The 16,897-nt window shown below is 41.2% G+C and overlaps 1 protein-coding gene across 2 annotated transcripts in view; it reads right to left on the minus strand.

Moving 5' to 3' along the window:
• The window catches only part of rab27b (RAB27B, member RAS oncogene family), a 117,315-nt gene that overhangs the window by 22,355 nt on the left and 78,063 nt on the right, over positions 1–16,897 (minus strand). For both annotated transcript variants that reach the window (XM_059989712.1, XM_059989711.1), the window contains exons 3-4: positions 12,700–12,785; positions 5,349–5,452 (exon numbers count right to left, since the gene is read on the minus strand). In XM_059989712.1, coding sequence (XP_059845695.1) covers positions 5,349–5,452; positions 12,700–12,785 — 190 coding nt within the window. The remainder of the gene's footprint in view (positions 1–5,348; positions 5,453–12,699; positions 12,786–16,897) is intronic.

Below are 16,897 nucleotides of genomic sequence, written 5' to 3' on the forward strand. Positions count from 1 at the left end.
GAGTTGTAGAGTCCATGAAAGTGAGTCCATAGGTTGTGGAATCAGTTCAGAATAGAGGGGAGTGAAATTATCCACGCTGGTTCAGCAGTCTGATGATTGTAGGGTAATAACTGTTCCTGAACCTGGTTGTTCAGGCCATAAGGCCATAAGATATAGCAGCAGAACGATGCCATTTGGCCCTTCGAGTCTGCTCCACCATTTCATCATGGCTGATCCAATTTTCCTCTCAGGCCCGATCTCCTGCCTTCTCCCCATATTCATTTGTGTCCTAGCCAATCAAGAATCTATCAATCTCTGCCTTAAGTATACATAAATACTTGGCTTCCAATTGGCTTGTGGCAAAGAATTCCACAGATTAACTACATTCTGGCTAAAGAAATTCCTCCTCATCTCTATTCTAAAAGGATGCCCCTCTATTCTGAGACTGTGTCCTCTGGTTTTAGACTCTCTCACCATAGGAAACATCCTCGTGACATCTACTCTATCAAGACCTTTCAGCATTCGATAGATTTCCATGAGGTAACTCCTCATTCTTCTGAATTTTAGTGAATGCAGATCCAGAGCCATCAAACGCCCTTCATATGACAAACCATTCAATCCTGAGGTCATTTTAATGAACTTCCTTTCAACCCTCTCCTGTGTCAGCACATCCTTTCTAAGGCAAGGGGCCCAAACCTGCTCACAATACTCCAAGTGAGGCCTCACCAGTGCTTTATAAAGTCTCAACGTTATGTCCTTGCTTTTATATTCCTGTCCCCTTGAAATTAATATTGCATTTGCCTTCCTCACCGCACACTCAACTTGCAACTAACCTTTAGGGAATCCCGCATAAGGACTCCGAAGTCCCTTTGCATTTCTGTTTTTTGTACTTTAGTCAAACATTTCATTTCTTCTACCAAACTGCATAACCATACGCTTCTTGACACTGTATTCCATCTGCCATTTCTTTGCCCATTTTTCTAATCTGTCCAAGTCCTTCTGTAGCCTCCCTACTTCCTCAAATCTAACTGCCCTTCCACCTACCTTCATATCGTCTGCAAAGTTTACAACAAAGACATCAATTCCGACATGCAAATTATTAACATATAACATAAAGAGAACCAGAGCTCTGTGGAGCATCACCAGTCACTGGCAGTCCATCAGAAAATGCTCCCTTTCTTCCCACTCTGTGCCTCTTGCCAATCAGCCAAAGCTTTATCCATGCTAGAATTTTTCCTGTGATAACCTAAGGCTCTCCTGTCTCTGGCCTGATGGAAGCAGTGAGGAAAGAGCATGGCTTGGATGGTGTGGGTCCCTGATAATTGATGCTGCTTTCTCGTGGCACTACTCCTTGAGGAGGTGCTCAACAGTAAGAGGGGCTTTGCCTGTGATGGACTGGGATTCGACACCAGGCTGTGACGATTCTGTGGAATTTTTCCATTACCATAAAGCTGCAATAATGACTGGCTGACATAGGGGTGCGTTTCAAACTGAAAGATGGGAACTCAGAGAAAGCAAACCTTGAAATTATCCAGCGAACACTGCTCGTGATGAGGGTTCATGGACTGAAACGGTGACTGTTTACTCCTCTCCCTCGACGCCGCCTGACCCATTGAGGTTCTCCAGCATTTCCTGCATCTGCAGAATCTCCTGTGATTATTGATACGTTTCGTATCTTCAAACTAATTCAAAGGAAGACACGGGAGTCCGAAATGCAGGTCTAACTTTATGTTTACTTTAAGTGAGGTGTGCACATGCCACCCAGTAGCGTGACGTTGTGTGCAATTTACACAAATTATTTTAATGAATAAGAATGCTTATTCAACAAGATAACTCAAATATTACTGAAATGTTAAATATACAACGTTTATAATTACCAGTGAACTTTGTTTCATTGGCTTGCATTAAGGCAGGATTCTTTCGCATGATTGACGATATTCCCATTTTTATAATGGGCATTGTTAAGGACTGCATGCATTCTGAATGATTGTACATATTTTAAAGCTGCTCATTATAGTCTTTTCTTAAAAATGGTGACATCTTCATCACAAACAAGAGAAAATCTGCCGATGCTGGAAATCCAATCAACCCATACAAAACTGCCGGAGGAACTCTGCAGCCAGGCAGCTTCGATGGAAAAGAGCACAGTCAACATTTCGGGCTGAAACCCTTCAATCATTATTGAATGCATACAGGCTTTTTCCCCTCAGGCCGGGTGAGACTAGAACAATGGGTAGACACAAAAAATGCTGGAGGAACTCAGAAAGTCAGGCTACAAATATTCCTGATGAAGCATCTCAACCAGAAACTTCGACTGTTTATTCCTTTCTATTGATGCTGCCTGACTTGCTGAGTTCCTCCTGCGTTTTGTGTGTGTTGTTGCGTACAAGACTGTGAAAGAAATAGGGGGGTTAGGGTCCTGTGTAGGAGGGAATGGTTCGATTTTTCATGAAGTGGGTTAAAAGGTCAGTACAACATTGTGGGCTGAAAGGCCAGTACTGTTCTAAGTGCAGAAGGCAGTGAAGAATGCTAATGGAATGTTAGCCTTTATTACAGAGGGAATTGAATACAAGAGCAAGGAAATCCTCTTGCATTTGTACAGAGCCCTGGTGAGACCATATCTGGAGTATTGTGTACAGTTTTGGTCTCCAGGGTTAAGGAAGGACATCCTGGCTGTAGAGGAAGTGCAGCATAGATTCACGAGGTTAATTCCTGGGATGTCTGGACTCTCTTACGCAGAGAGGTTAGAGAGTCTGGGCTTCTACACGCTGGAATTAAGGAGATTGAGAGGGGATCTGATTGAAACATATAAGATTATTAAGGGATTGGACAAGATAGAAGCAGGAAATATGTTCCAGATGCTGGGAGAGTCCAGTACCAGAGGGTATGGTTTGAGAATAAGGGGTAGGTCATTTAGGACAGATTTAAGGAAAAACTTCTTCTCCCAGAGAGTTGTGGGGGTCTGGAATGCACTGCCTTGGAAGGTAGTGGAGGCCAATTCTCTGGATGCTTTCAAGAAGGAGCTAGAAAGGTATCTTATGGATAGGGGAATCAAGGGATATGGGGACAAGGCAGGAACCGGATATTGATAGTAGTTGATCAGCCATGATCTCAAAATGGTGGTGCAGGCTCGAAGGGCCGAATGGTCTACTTCTGCACCTATTGTCTATTGTCTAATAAATGAAATGCCAAATACGTACCAGTACATTATAGGTAAAGCCCTCCTAACCATTGTGCACATCTGTCATAGGAAAGCAGATTCCATCATCAGGTACACAACCCAGGCCATGCTCTCCTCTCACTGTTACCATCAAGTCGAGGGTACAGAGCCTCAGGACTCACACCACCAAGTTCAGGAATACTGTAGTTATTACCCCTCAATCATTAGGCTCTTGAATCACTCAACTTCACTTGCCCTGTCAGAGAAATGTTCCCACAACCAATGGACTCACCTTCAAGGACTCTTCACCTCAGTTCTCCAAATTTATTGCTTATTTATTTATATTTGCATTTGCACAATTTGTTGCTTTCTGTACTCTGGCTGACCATCTAGTTTTTTCCATTGATCCTGTTATTATTCTATAATTCATTGAGTATGCCCACAAGAAAAGAAATCTCAGGTGGCGTATATGTACTTTGATAATAACACTTACTTTGAACTTTCAACCAGTTAAACCATGACCTCTGTCATCTGGCAACCAATCGGTTTCCTAGTTTGCTTCAATTTCATGAGTATCAACATTAGCTTTCGTCACAACCCCAGAGTCTTGTGTGTGGTTTGCACACCCCCGTAGGCAGGCTGTGGAATGGATTTGGCAATCACACTCATAAATAGGAATGCTCCAGCCCACTCATCTTTCATTGTAGTGGTATTCAACTCCCTTCATCTCATTCCAGTCTTGTCGTTTATGATGGGCTTCATGAAAACTATACAATGGTCTCAACAAAGGCTTGCAGAGTTCCTCCAATGCTTTGTGTGTGTTGCTCTGGATTTCCAGCATCTGCAGAATATCTTGTGCTTATACAAATGCACTCTGCTATCTCCTTTCACAGTTGCCTCTTCAAAGCATTCAACGTGCTCATCAGGCAAGACATACACTTGATGAAGCCATGCTACCTCTGTGTAATCAACAGGAAGCAATGCACTTCTTCCATCCCAGTTATCAGTCTAATAATATCCTCATGACAGAATGAATGATTGAATGCCTCCACTTTCTGAGGAGGCTGCAGGGAGCTGGACTATGCCCATCTTTGCTCAGTTCATTCTACCGATGCGCAGTAGAGAGCTTTTTAACAAGCATCCCTTCATGGTATGGAAGCTGCTCTGCAGCGGACAGAAAGGCTCTGTAACAAGTAGTCAAATCAGCTCAACAAATCACAAACACCATAACAGCACATCACTTTAAAACTTTGGAAGCTTGTGGTTAGGACATCTGCAAGATTTCTACTAACCTGTTTGAAGACAATAAGACATAGGAGCAGAATTAGGCCATTTGACCCATTGAGACTGCTCTGCTATTCAAACATGGTGACTTATTTTATTTTATCAATTATTTATTGAGATAGTGTGGAGTAGGCCCTTCCGGCCCTTCAAACCGTGCTTCCCAGCAATCCCCCGATTTAAATTAGCCTAATCATGGGGCGATTTACAATAACCAATTAACCTACCAACCGGTGTGTCTTTGGACTGTGTGAGGAAACCGGAGCACCCAAAGGAAACCTACATGGTCATGGGGAGAACGTACAAACACCTTACAGGCAGTGGTGAGAATTGAACCCGGGTTGCTTGGTGTTGTAAAGTGTGGTGCTAATCATCATGCTACCATGTCCCTCAGAACACCATTCTCCTGTCTGCTCCTTGTAACCATTGGTGCTCTTACCCAGCCTATCAACCACTGCCTTACTTGAACTCCACAGCTGTCTGTGTCAACGAATTCCACAGACTCACCACCGTCTGGCTAAGGAAATTCCTCCTCATCTCTGTTCTAAAGGGATGTGCCAAGTGACAATCATCTGGCCTTGTTGATCACTTACTCTTCAGTAATATGTTCTTCATTGCTGTTGCTTACGTTAATTTTGATGTGTGTTTGCCCCTGGGGATGACAAGCTATACATTCCATTCAGTGGCCATCTGCACACCAGTTTGTGAGTACGGATTAACAAATGGCGTTTAAACAATGAAGTTATGAAGTTTCCAAAAGTACATTGATGGAAAATTCCAACTCACAATTACCTAAAGCATGCACTCTTATAATTTCTCAGAATTCTTACATTTCTCAATGTAGAGGGACAGGTTATTTGAGTTTCCAATACACTCCACCCTTTGAAAAAATAATTTCAATTGGAAAAATTTGAGTTCTGTAACTTACTTATCCAGTTCCTCACATTCAGGAAACTCTGCTGACTTGTCAGGTCAAAGACCAGTAAAAATCCCATTGCATCTCTGAAGAAGGCTGTGGTAAGACTTCGAAACCTACCGGAACAAAATAGATGCCATACCAATTCAAAAATGCATACCTAAGTTATGTAAACAACAGTTACATCTATCACTGCAGCCAACCATAGAAGAATGTCTCATTATAGAGTTTCAACCTTGCAAGTATACAGTATGCTGTTTTAAGAACCAGTTCCTCCCTACAATGACAAATGCTTTCTTGGAATTAAGATAAGGGATCCCAGAAAAATTTGGATGATTCACATTCAACGATTTGTTATTTAGGAACAGTTTCTTCTCCTTCAGCATTTCTGAATGGTCCACAAACCCATCAACATTATTTTGTTATTCCTTTAGTTAGCACTATTCATTTTTTGATTTATGTAGAACAATTAATTTCATAACAGTTATTACCCTTTGAGCAACAGGCTCCTGAATTAGCGTGGATAACTTCACTCAACACTGAACTGATTCCACACCCTATGTCACTTTCAAGGGCTCTACAACTCATGTTCTCACTATTACTTATTTACTTTTTTTTTGATTTACACAGTTTGTCTTTTGCACATTAATTGTTTGTCAGTCTTATGCGTAGTTTTACGTAAATATATAAATTATATACAACTGGGCACCACGGTAGCATTGCGGTTAGCACAACGCTATTACATCTCGGGGTGTCAGAGTTCAGAGTTCAATTCCAGTGTCCTCTGTAAGGAGTCTCGGTATGTCCTCCCTGTGGAGGAACCCAGGGAGTAGGTTTTCCCTGGGTGCTCCGGTTTCCATCCACAGTTCAACGACATACTGGGTGGGTTAGTTTGTCATTGTAAGTTGTTCTGTGATTAGGTTAAGGTTAAATGGGTTATTGGGGGGTTGCTGGGGTGATGCATCTCAAAGGGCTGGAAGGGTCTATTCTGTGCTGTGTCTCTAAATAAAGAAAGAAATATATTTTATAATTTCTAAACTTCTAATTTAATTTATCATCAAAGTATAGGTATGTTACCAAACTTGTTTTCTTATTGAGATTTATTTTCTTGCAGGCTTTCACAGTAAAATAATGAAATACAATAGAACGCAACACAAAGACTGACAAACAAGCAAGTGCAAAAGAAACTCGCACAAAATGCTGGAGGAACCCAGCAGGCCAGGCAGCATTGGGCCTGAAACATCAACTGTATTTTTTTCCACAGATGCTGCCTGACTTGCTGGGTTCCTCCAGAACTTTGAGTGTGTTGCTCCAATTTCCAGCATCTGCATATTTTCTCCTGGTTGTACTGTGCAAAAGAAGACGATATGTACAAATATAAAAACTATACTAAATAAATAGTTAAATAAATAACATGAGTTGTAGAGTCCTTGAAAGTGAGTACGTAGGTGTGGAATCAGCTCAGTGTGGAGGTGAGTGAAGTTATCCACTCTGGCTCAGACGTCCGATGGTTGAAGAGTAGTAACTCCCATAAATACCTGGACAGAAGTGAATCTCAGGGTAGTACACAGTGAAATATAGGTACTTCGATAATAAATTAACTTTGATTCTAATCTGAGTTCAGTAACACATGAAGAGGAGAAAATAGAATTCTGTTCATCGTGAAGAAATGGTTACAAATTATAATAGGCCTTCATTTATACTACAAGACTAAGAGGGAACACCCTGTTAAGTATGTGTTTAGGCTTCAGTTTAAGTGATTTAATCATTCAGAACTCATGGTTAATGTGCTCAAAGCAAAACATTTCTTGATTGGCTTGACAGCAGTGAATAGCAGACCAATAGGAGCTTGAAGGGGACATCTTGCAGTTTGCTCATTATCTCACTCTAAAACCAATGACACACATTTGTACAAAAACACCATTTTCCAAACGTTGTAATTCAGAAAGAAACACAGAAGCAAACTGTAGAAACGCACAGCTGGTCAGGTACTGAAGTAATGAGGGAGCGGGGGGCGGGGGTGAAAGAAAAGTGCAGTAGGGATAGGGGATTCCATAGTTAGGGCAGCGGACAGGAGATCCTTTGGATGTGATAAAGACTCCCAGAGGCATTCTGGCTCCCAGGTGGCAGGTTCAGGGATGTCTCGGAAAGAGTCCATGGCATTCTAAAGGGGGAGGGTGAACAGTTGGAGGTGATGGTGCATACTGGTACCAATGACACAGGTAGGAAAAGGGATGAGGTCCTGAAGGGAGAGTATAGGGATTTGGGTAGAAACCTGAAAGTAGTTCCTCCAGGGTAGTAACCTCTGTTTTGCTGCATGTGCCACACACCACTGAAGGCAAGAATGGGATGATCTGGCAGATGAATGGGTGCCCAAGGAACTGATGCAGGGAGCAGGGTTTCAGATTTCTGGATCATTAGGATATCTTCTCAGGTAGGTATGCCCTGTACAAAAAGGATAGGTTACACTTGAACCTGAGGGGTCCAATATTTTTGTGGGCAGGTCTGCTAGAGCCATTGGAGAGGCTTTAAACTAATTTGGCAGGGGGATGAGAACCACGATGACAGGGCTGAAGATGAGGTAGTTGGTTTGCAAGTAGATACACTGAATAGTGAGCCTGTGAAGAAGACAGGCAAATAATGGGGCAAAATTGCAGTCAGTGGGATGAGTTGGAGTGTAACATGGGGGCAAAATCGATTGACAAAGGTGGTGTATTTTAATGTATGCAATATATGAAATAAGACAGATGATCTTGTAGTGTCGGTAGAGATTGGTAGGTATGACTTTGTGAGCATTACTGAGTCATGGCTGAAAGAAGACCATGATTGGGAGTTTAACATCGAAGTATACATATTGAATTGAAAGGACAGGGAGGTAGGCAAAGGGGGTGGAATAGCTCTGTTGGAAAGAAAAATGAAATTAAATCCTTAGAAAGAGGTGACATAGGATAGTAAAATGTAGAATCCTGTGGATAGAGTTAAAAACCTGCAAGAATAAAAAGATCCCAATAAGAATTGTATACAGGCCTCTAAATAGTAGCCAAGATTTGGGATACAAATTACATCAGGAGATAGAAAGGCATGTAAAAAGGAGCAATGATATGATAGTCATAGGGGAATTTCAATATGCAGGTAAATTGGGACAATCAGAATGGTGCTAGATCCCAAGAGAGGCAATTTGTAAAATGCCTATAAGATAGCTTTTTAGTCTAGCTTATAGTCGAGCCATCTGCTGAATGGCAAATCTGGATTGGGTGTTGTGTAATGAACCAGATTTGATTAGGGAAATCAAAGAGGCAGTAATCATAATATGTTAGAATTCACCAAACGGTTTGCCATGCAGAAGATAAGGTCAGATGTATCAGTATTACAGTGGAGAAAAGGGAGTTGCAGAGGTATGAGAGAGGAGCAGGCCAAAGTTGATTGCAAGGGGGCACTAGCGGGGATGATGTCAGAACAACAATGTCCGTTGTTTCTGGGGACAATTGGGAAGGGTGCAGAATAGGTACATCCCAAAGATGAACAAGTATTCTAAAAGGAAAATGAGGCTGCTGTGGCTGATAAAGGAAGTCAAAGACAGCATGATAACAAAGGAGAGGGCATACAATTATAGTAAAAATTAAAGGCATGTTATAGATTGGAATGCTTTTAAAAAAACACAGAGGACATCTAAAAAAGCCATAAGGAGAGAAAAAAAATATGAAGGGAAGCTATTAAATAATATTAAAGATGATAGCAAATGTTTTTTTCAATTATATAAAGAGTAAAAGAGAGAAGTGAGTGGATATTGGAATGCTGGAAAATGATGCTGGAGAGGTAGTAATGGGATACAAAGATATGGCAGAGAAATTAATAATTATCTTCCATGAGTCTTCACTATGCAAGACACTAGCAGTATGACAGAAATTCAGGAGTGTCGGGGGCAGAAATGAGTCTTGTTGCGATTACTAAGGAGAAGGTGCTTGGGCAGTTGAAAGGTCTGGAGATAGACAAGTCACATGGACCAGGTGGACTACACCAGAAAGAGGTGGCTGAAGAGCTTGTGGAGGCACTAGTAATGATCTTTCAAGAATCAATAAATTCTGGAATGGTTCCGGAGGACAGGGAAATTGCAAATGTCACTCCACTTCAAAAAGGGAGAGAAGCAGAAGAAAGGAAATTATAGGCCAGTTAGCATGAGGTTGTAACGATTTAGAATCCATTATTAAGGATGAGGTTATAAGGTACTTGAAGATACATGATAAAAAAGGCCAAAGTTAGCATGGTTTCTTTCAAGGGAAATTTTGCCTGATGAATCTGTTGGAATTTCTTGAGGAAATAATGGAAGATAAACAAAGGAGAGTCAGTGGATGTTGTTTACTTGGATTTCCGAAGGCCTTTGACAAGCCATACATGAGGCTGCTTTACAAGATCTGTTATTGCAGGAGAGATACTGGCATAGATAGAAAATTGACCGGCTGGTAGGAGGCAAAGAGTGGGAATAAAGGGAGCCTTTCCTGTTTGGCTGCAGGTGGTGAGTGGTGTTCCACAGGTTGGTTTTGGGTCTGCTTCTTTCCACCTTATACGGAATGTGAATGATTTGAATGATGGAGTTGATGGTTTTGTGGCCACGCTTGTGGATAATGCAGAGATAGGTGGAGGAGCAAATAGTGTTGAGAAAGCAGGGAGTCTGAGAAGGACTGAGACAGATTGGGAGAATGGGAAAAATATGACAAATGGAATGAAGCAGAGGGAAGTTGTGGTCATGCACTATCATAGAAGGAATAAAGGCACAGACTATTTTCTAAATGTGGAGCAAATTCAAATATTACAGGTGCAAAGGGACTTGGGAATCCTCATGCTGAATTCCCTAAAGATTAACTTGCAAGTTGAGTCAGTGGTGAGGAAGGCAAATGCAATGTTAGCATTTATTTTGAGAGGACTAAAATATAAAAGCAAGTATGTAATGATGAGGCTTCATAAAGCATTATTCAGGTCACACATGGAGTATTGTAAGCAGTTTTGGGTCCCTTATCTAAGAAAAGATGTCCTGACATTGGAGATGATCCAGACAATGTTCACAAGAATAATTCTGGGAATGAAAGGGTTAACATTTGAGGATTGTTTAATTGTTCTGGGCCTGGACACGCTGGAGTTTAGAAGAATGAGGGGGAATCTTATTGAAACCTATCAATTATTGAAAGGTTTGAATAGAGTGGATGTGGAGAGGATGTTTGTATAGTTGATGTGCCTAAGATCAGAGGGCACAGACTCAGAATAGAGAGGCAACCATTTAGAACAGAGATGAGGAGAAATTTCTTTAGCCAGAGGGTAGTGAATATGTGGAATTCACTGCAACAGGCAACTGCAGAGGCTACATCATTAAGTAGATATAGAGCAGAGATTGAGAGTTGCTTGATTAGTAAAGGTATTAAAGGTTATGGGGAGAAGGCAGGAGAAGTATGTTGAAATAAATAATAAATCAGCCATGATAAAATGGCAGAACAGACCCAGAAACAAACTGCCAGTTTCTGCTCTTTTATCTTATGAATGGTCCTTCATCAGAAATGAAACAAGGTTGGTTAATTGGTTTACTCTTGTCACAATGAAAAGCTTGTTTTACACACCAACATTCAAAGTTCAAACTACATTTATTATCAAACTAAATATACTAACATGAGATTCATTTTAGGCATTCACAATAAAAAAAATGGAAATACAACAGAATCTGTGAAAATCTACACAAAAACAAAGACTACCAAACAACCAATGTGCAAAAGAAGATAAATTATGTACAAACATCGCCGTTATACTTTCTTCCCCACACTTTAAAGTTATGCCTTTCTGCTCTGGAGAAAAAGCCTCTTACTGTCCACTCGGTCTGTGACTCTTATCATCTCGTACACTTTGACCAATGGACCTCTCATCTTCCTTATCTCCAATGAGAAAAGACCTAGATCTTAGATAGATAGATGTGGAAGCTATGGAGAGGGTGCAGAGGAGACTTACCAGGATGTTGCCTGGTTTGGAGAACAAGTCATATGAAGAAAGGTTAGCAGAGCTGGGACTTTTCTCTTTGGAGCACAGAAGAATGAGAGGGGACTTGATAGAAGTCTACAAGATTATGAGAGGCATAGATAGGGTGGATAGTCAGTACCTGCTTCCCAGGGCACCAATAGCAAACACCAGAGGGCATATGTACAAAATTAAGGGAGGGAAGTTTAGGGGAGACATCAGGTGTAAGTTTTTTACACCTAGGGTTGTGAGTGCCTGGAATGACTTGCCAGGGATGGTGGTGGAGGCTAAAACATTAGGGTTATTTAAGAGCCTCTTGGATAGGCACATGGATGAAAGAAATATAATCGGGTTATGGGGTAGTGTGAAGTTAGTACTTTTTTAAAAGGATTATATGGGTCAGCACAACATGGAGGGCTGAAGGGCCTGTACTGTGCTGTTGTGTTCTATGGTTCTATCACTCAACCTATCCTCATGGGACATGCTTTCTAAAGGAAGCATCATTAGGATGCTACGGTAGTGTAGTGGTTAGCATGCTGTTGTTGCAGCTAGGTGCATTGGAGTTCAGAATTCATTTCTGGCATCCTCTGTAAGAAAGTTTGTACGTTTTTCCCATGTGCACATGGGTTTCCCCTGGGTGCTCCAAAGATGTACCGGTTAGTATTTTAATTGGTCATCGTGATTAGACCAGGATTAAATTGATTGCAGGATGATGCAGCTCAGTGGGCCGGTTGGGCCTGTACTCTAAATAAATTAATAAAATAAACATTACCCTGGGTCTTGATCTAAACCCTTCAACTAATGAAGGCCAACACACCGTATGCCTTCTTAACTACCCTATCAACTTGTACTGCAACTTTGAGGGATCTCCTCCCCACTGCCAAGAATTCTGCCTTTAACCCTGATTTCTGCCTTCAACTTTGACACTCCAGGTTTCACGGATTGAACTACTACTGCTACTTCTCAGCCCAGCTCTGCATCCTATAAGCATCCCTTTGAAACCCTTGACAACCGTCTACGTTATCCAAATCACTACCAACTTTCATGTCGTCTGCAAACTACAAATCTACAAGAAAGCAGCATCCATCATCAAGGATCCCAACAGCCCAGGCGACGCACTTTTCTTACTGCTGCCATCAGGAAAGAGGTAGAGGAGCCTCAGCATTCTCAATATGCATCTCCAGGTTGTATAATATATACATACTTTGATAATAAATGTACTTTGAACTTTGAACAGTCCAGAGCTCTGGTTGACATAATGAGACATGGTTATGTCTTCATCTAATGGCATCTGTCATAGTTTGAGAAAATTAAATCAACCGTTGTACAGAATATAAGGTAACTCCAAAATTATTATCTGAAACATTACCTTTCCTGCCCAGCTGTATCCCACAGCTGGAGATGGATTCTAAACGGGTTTCCTGTTTTACCATTTGAGCCTCCCACGTGGTGTACCTAAAATGTAAGTAAAATCTTTCAGTGGTTTTAATTTGGCAGGTCAAAGATGGCTTGTTGCAGACAACTATTGAAATAAATAATTATCCACATCAGCCTATAATTATTAAACACAAGAGATTCTGCAAATGCTGGAAATCCAGATTATCGCATACAAATAGAGGAACTCAGCAGGTTAGACAGCATCTGTCAATATCATTATTATGAGCCATGTCATATAATGTGGTCTTTCCATGACCAGGATTGTTCTTGGAAATGTTTTCAACAGCAGTGGTTTGCCATTGCTTTCTTCTGGGCAGTGTCTTTACAAGACAGGTCACCCCAACCTTTATCAATACTCTTCAGAGACGGTCTGCATGGCATCAGTGGTTGCATAACCAGGACTTGTGATATGCATCAGCTGCTCGTACAACCATCCACCACCTGTTTCCATGGCTTCACCTGACCCTGATTGGGGGTGCTAAGCAGGTGCTACACCTTGCCCACGGGTGACCTGCAGGCTAATAGAGGGACAGAGTGCCTTACACTTTCTTTCATAGAGACATACCTCCACCCACCATCCATCTATGGAAATGTAAAAATAGTTGGCATTTTGGGCTGCAACTCTTCAACAGGACTGAAAGGGAAGGGGCCAGAATAAAAAAGGTAGGAGAGGAGGAGTACAAGCTAGAAGGTGACAGGTGAAATCTGGTAAGAGGGAAGGGGGGGGTGGAGGGAGGAATGAAGTAAGAAGCTGGGAGGTGATAGATGGAAAAGGTAAAAAGATTGAAGAAGGAGGAATCTGATAGGAGACTAGAATGGATCATGGGAGAAAGGGAAGGAGGAGGGCATCAGAGGGAGGTGATGGGCAGGTGAGGAAAACAGGGAGGTCAGTATGAGGAATAGAAAAAGAGAGAAAGGGAAGAGGTAGAAGTTATTGGAAGACAGATAAATTGGTGTTCATACCATCAGGTTGGAGGCTACCCAGACGGAAACTGAAGAGCTCCCTTTCCAACCTGAAGGCATGAATATCAATTGTAATTGTAGGGGAGGCTGTGGATTGATATGTCAGATTTGGAACCATCATATTTGTAGCCTGGAGATATTGGATGAAAAATGCAGAGACTGCAGGGGAACATTTCCTGTTGGAGTATTTCCATTTAACCCAGAAGACGGTGCAGTAAAATCAATATCCCCATCCTACTGCCAGAGCAATACTCAGGCTCACTGCAAATTCCTGCGCATCTCCCTCAACTGCCTTTGCCCCATCATGACCCCATCCCTGACTGCAGTATTCCTACCACCAGTCACAGACCCACTCTTCTCCTCACCCACCAGATTGACAGCTTTCCTGTCTGTCCCTTTTGGCAAGATGGCTCCCTGTGCTGCTAAAGGTCTAGCCACATGCTAATGATGTACAACTCTCAGGATGATTCTAATCAATGATCACAGTTCATGCAGATCCATTCCCACACCTCCATGGCTTAGTTATGTAAACTTTCTTAAAGCAATCTGCAACATCCTTTCTCCTTAAACAGACATTTCAAACAGATTCATCTGTGGAAATACCACAGTAATTTTGGAGAGTTGCTACATTGAGTGAACGGGAGAAGACACTTCCAATAGAAAAATGGATGGCAATCTAAAAGGGAGTGGTTGGATTGATTTTGCAGTAGGTTAAAGGTCAGCACCACATCATGGGCTGAAGGGCCTGCGCTGTTCTGTAATGGTCTATGTTCTAGAACATAGAACATACAACTTACAGCATACAACAGTACAGCACATTACAGACTATTTGGCCCATAACGTTGTGCTGACCTTTCCAAGAGCGAATCTAACCCTTCCCTCCCACATAACCCACCATTTGTCTATCATCCACGTGCTTATTTAACAGTTGATTAATGCACCTGCCTTTATTACCATCCCTGGCAGTGTGTTCCACGCACCCACCACTCTGAACAAAATCTACCTTTGACATCCTCATATACTTTCCTCCAATCACCTTAAAATGGTATTGTATTAACCATTTCCACCCTAGGAAAAAGTTGGCTGCACATTTGATCATGTTTTATGAACAGCTTTTTCCCCTCTGCCATTTGTTACATCTTGTAACTCCAAAACATATAATTAATTGAAAGGAAAGCAAAGGAGTCCAAAGTGCGCATCTAACATTACGTTTTCTTTAAGTGGATGTACCCGTATCACATGGTAGCGTGATGACGTATGCAATTCATGTATTTATATATTTAACCTGGAATGAATAATTTAAACAAACAAGAATGCTTAATCAACTATATTTACAATATTACTCAAATATTAAATACACAACACTCCTCCCTGCTTAGTCATAAACTCTATATCAATAGAGAATGCATCTCAACTATATACACAACATACTATATAATATAACTACTATACAGATATCCACAGCATAGTAAATTTTAAATTGTCCAATTCAGGACTAAAGATTTAATCACTGTAAAGGCTTTCTTACTCTTGTTGGATAATGTCTTTCCTGACAAGGGAGACTGCTCTGCTTGGCAGGTGAGACGTGTGGATGTGAGGACAATCTCATGTTCTGGGGCATCCTTAGTGGTAGTTCTAGCAGCTGATTCTGAGACTGCAAGAAATTGTTTGTACAGCTCTGGACACCTTTCTTCTCCTTTTCAACTTCTTGTCTTTCTTTTTCTCACCTTTTTCTTCTTCTAGTTTCTTGTGAATGTCTCAGCATTTGCTAATTTCTCAACAATTTAGGCCTTGTTTATCCTCTTCCACTTCTGTAGGACTTAAGTCATCTTCCTTTTTCATTTCCTTTATGTACTTTCTATTGATCGTGGGAAGGTACATTTTGTTCACTGGAGTATTCTCTTCTTAATCCTCTTACTGCTCCCTCTATGATCTGATCTCTTTCCTTGGCGTCCTCACCCACAACATCATGTGACAAATCCTCTGTTTTCATATCTCCACAGTGAATGACTCTTCATCTCATGTTCTTGATATTTCTTGCTTATTTATTATTATTATTTGTTTGTTTATTTTTTTTCTCAGCTCAAGCTGGTATAACCTGAACTACAGGCATAGCCAAATACACTTATTTGTCAATTGCTAGGAACTTTCGGACAGTTCTAGTGGAGTTTAGTATTGTGGCTTTCTGAAAATTTACATAGATATTGCTGTGTAGTCCTAATTGTTGAATGCTATTGCATAGTGACTTTGGGATGACACCAGTTGTAGATGTTACTATTGGGACATGTTCATTATCATTCTTATTTCTTCTTTTTCTTTCACTTTGTCTTTTGCAAACTGGTGGTCTGCTCTGTTGGTGCAGACTTTCATTGATTCTGCTATGGTTATGGAGGTACATGATAAAATAGGCCATAGTCAGCATGATTTCCTCAAAGGAAAATCCAAGGTGCCACGCATAAGGCTGCCTAACAAGCTATGAGCCCATGGCATTACAGGTAAGATTCCAGCAGGGATAAAGCAGTGGCTGATTGGCAGGAGGCAAAGAGTGGGAAGAAAGCAGCCTTTTCTGACTGGCTGCTGGTGATTACTGGTGTTCCATAGGGGTCTGTGTTGGGACTGATTCTTTTTAGGTTATATGTCAATAATTTGAATAACAGCTTTGTTGCAAAGTTTGCAGATGATATAAAGATAGGTGGAGGGGCAGGTAGTTTTGAGGAAGTAGAGAAGCAACAGAAGAACTTGGAAAGGTTAGGAAAATGGGCAAAGAAATGGCAGATGGAATACAATATCTTTGGTAGAAAAAATGAAAAGGTTGACTATTAACTAAATGAAGAGAAAATACAAACAACTGAGATGCAAAAGGACTTGGGAGTCCTTGTGCAGGATTCCCCAAAGGTTTATTTACAGGTTGAGTCTGTGGTGAAAAAGGCAAATGAAATATTAGCATTCATTTCAAGAGGACTAGAATGTAAAAGCAAGGAGGTCATGTTGAAACTTCATAAAGCACTGATGAGGCCTCATTTGTAGTACTGTGAGCAGGTTAGGACTCGTTATCTTAGAAAAGGTGTACTGAAACTGATGAGAGTTCAAAGGAGGTTGATGGCTTGTCATATGAAGAACATCTGTTGGCTCTGGGCCTGTATTCAATAAAATTCAATAGAGTGACG

The sequence above is a fragment of the Hypanus sabinus genome, chromosome 14, assembly GCF_030144855.1.
Source record: "Hypanus sabinus isolate sHypSab1 chromosome 14, sHypSab1.hap1, whole genome shotgun sequence".
NCBI classification, from domain to species: Eukaryota; Metazoa; Chordata; class Chondrichthyes; order Myliobatiformes; family Dasyatidae; genus Hypanus; species Hypanus sabinus.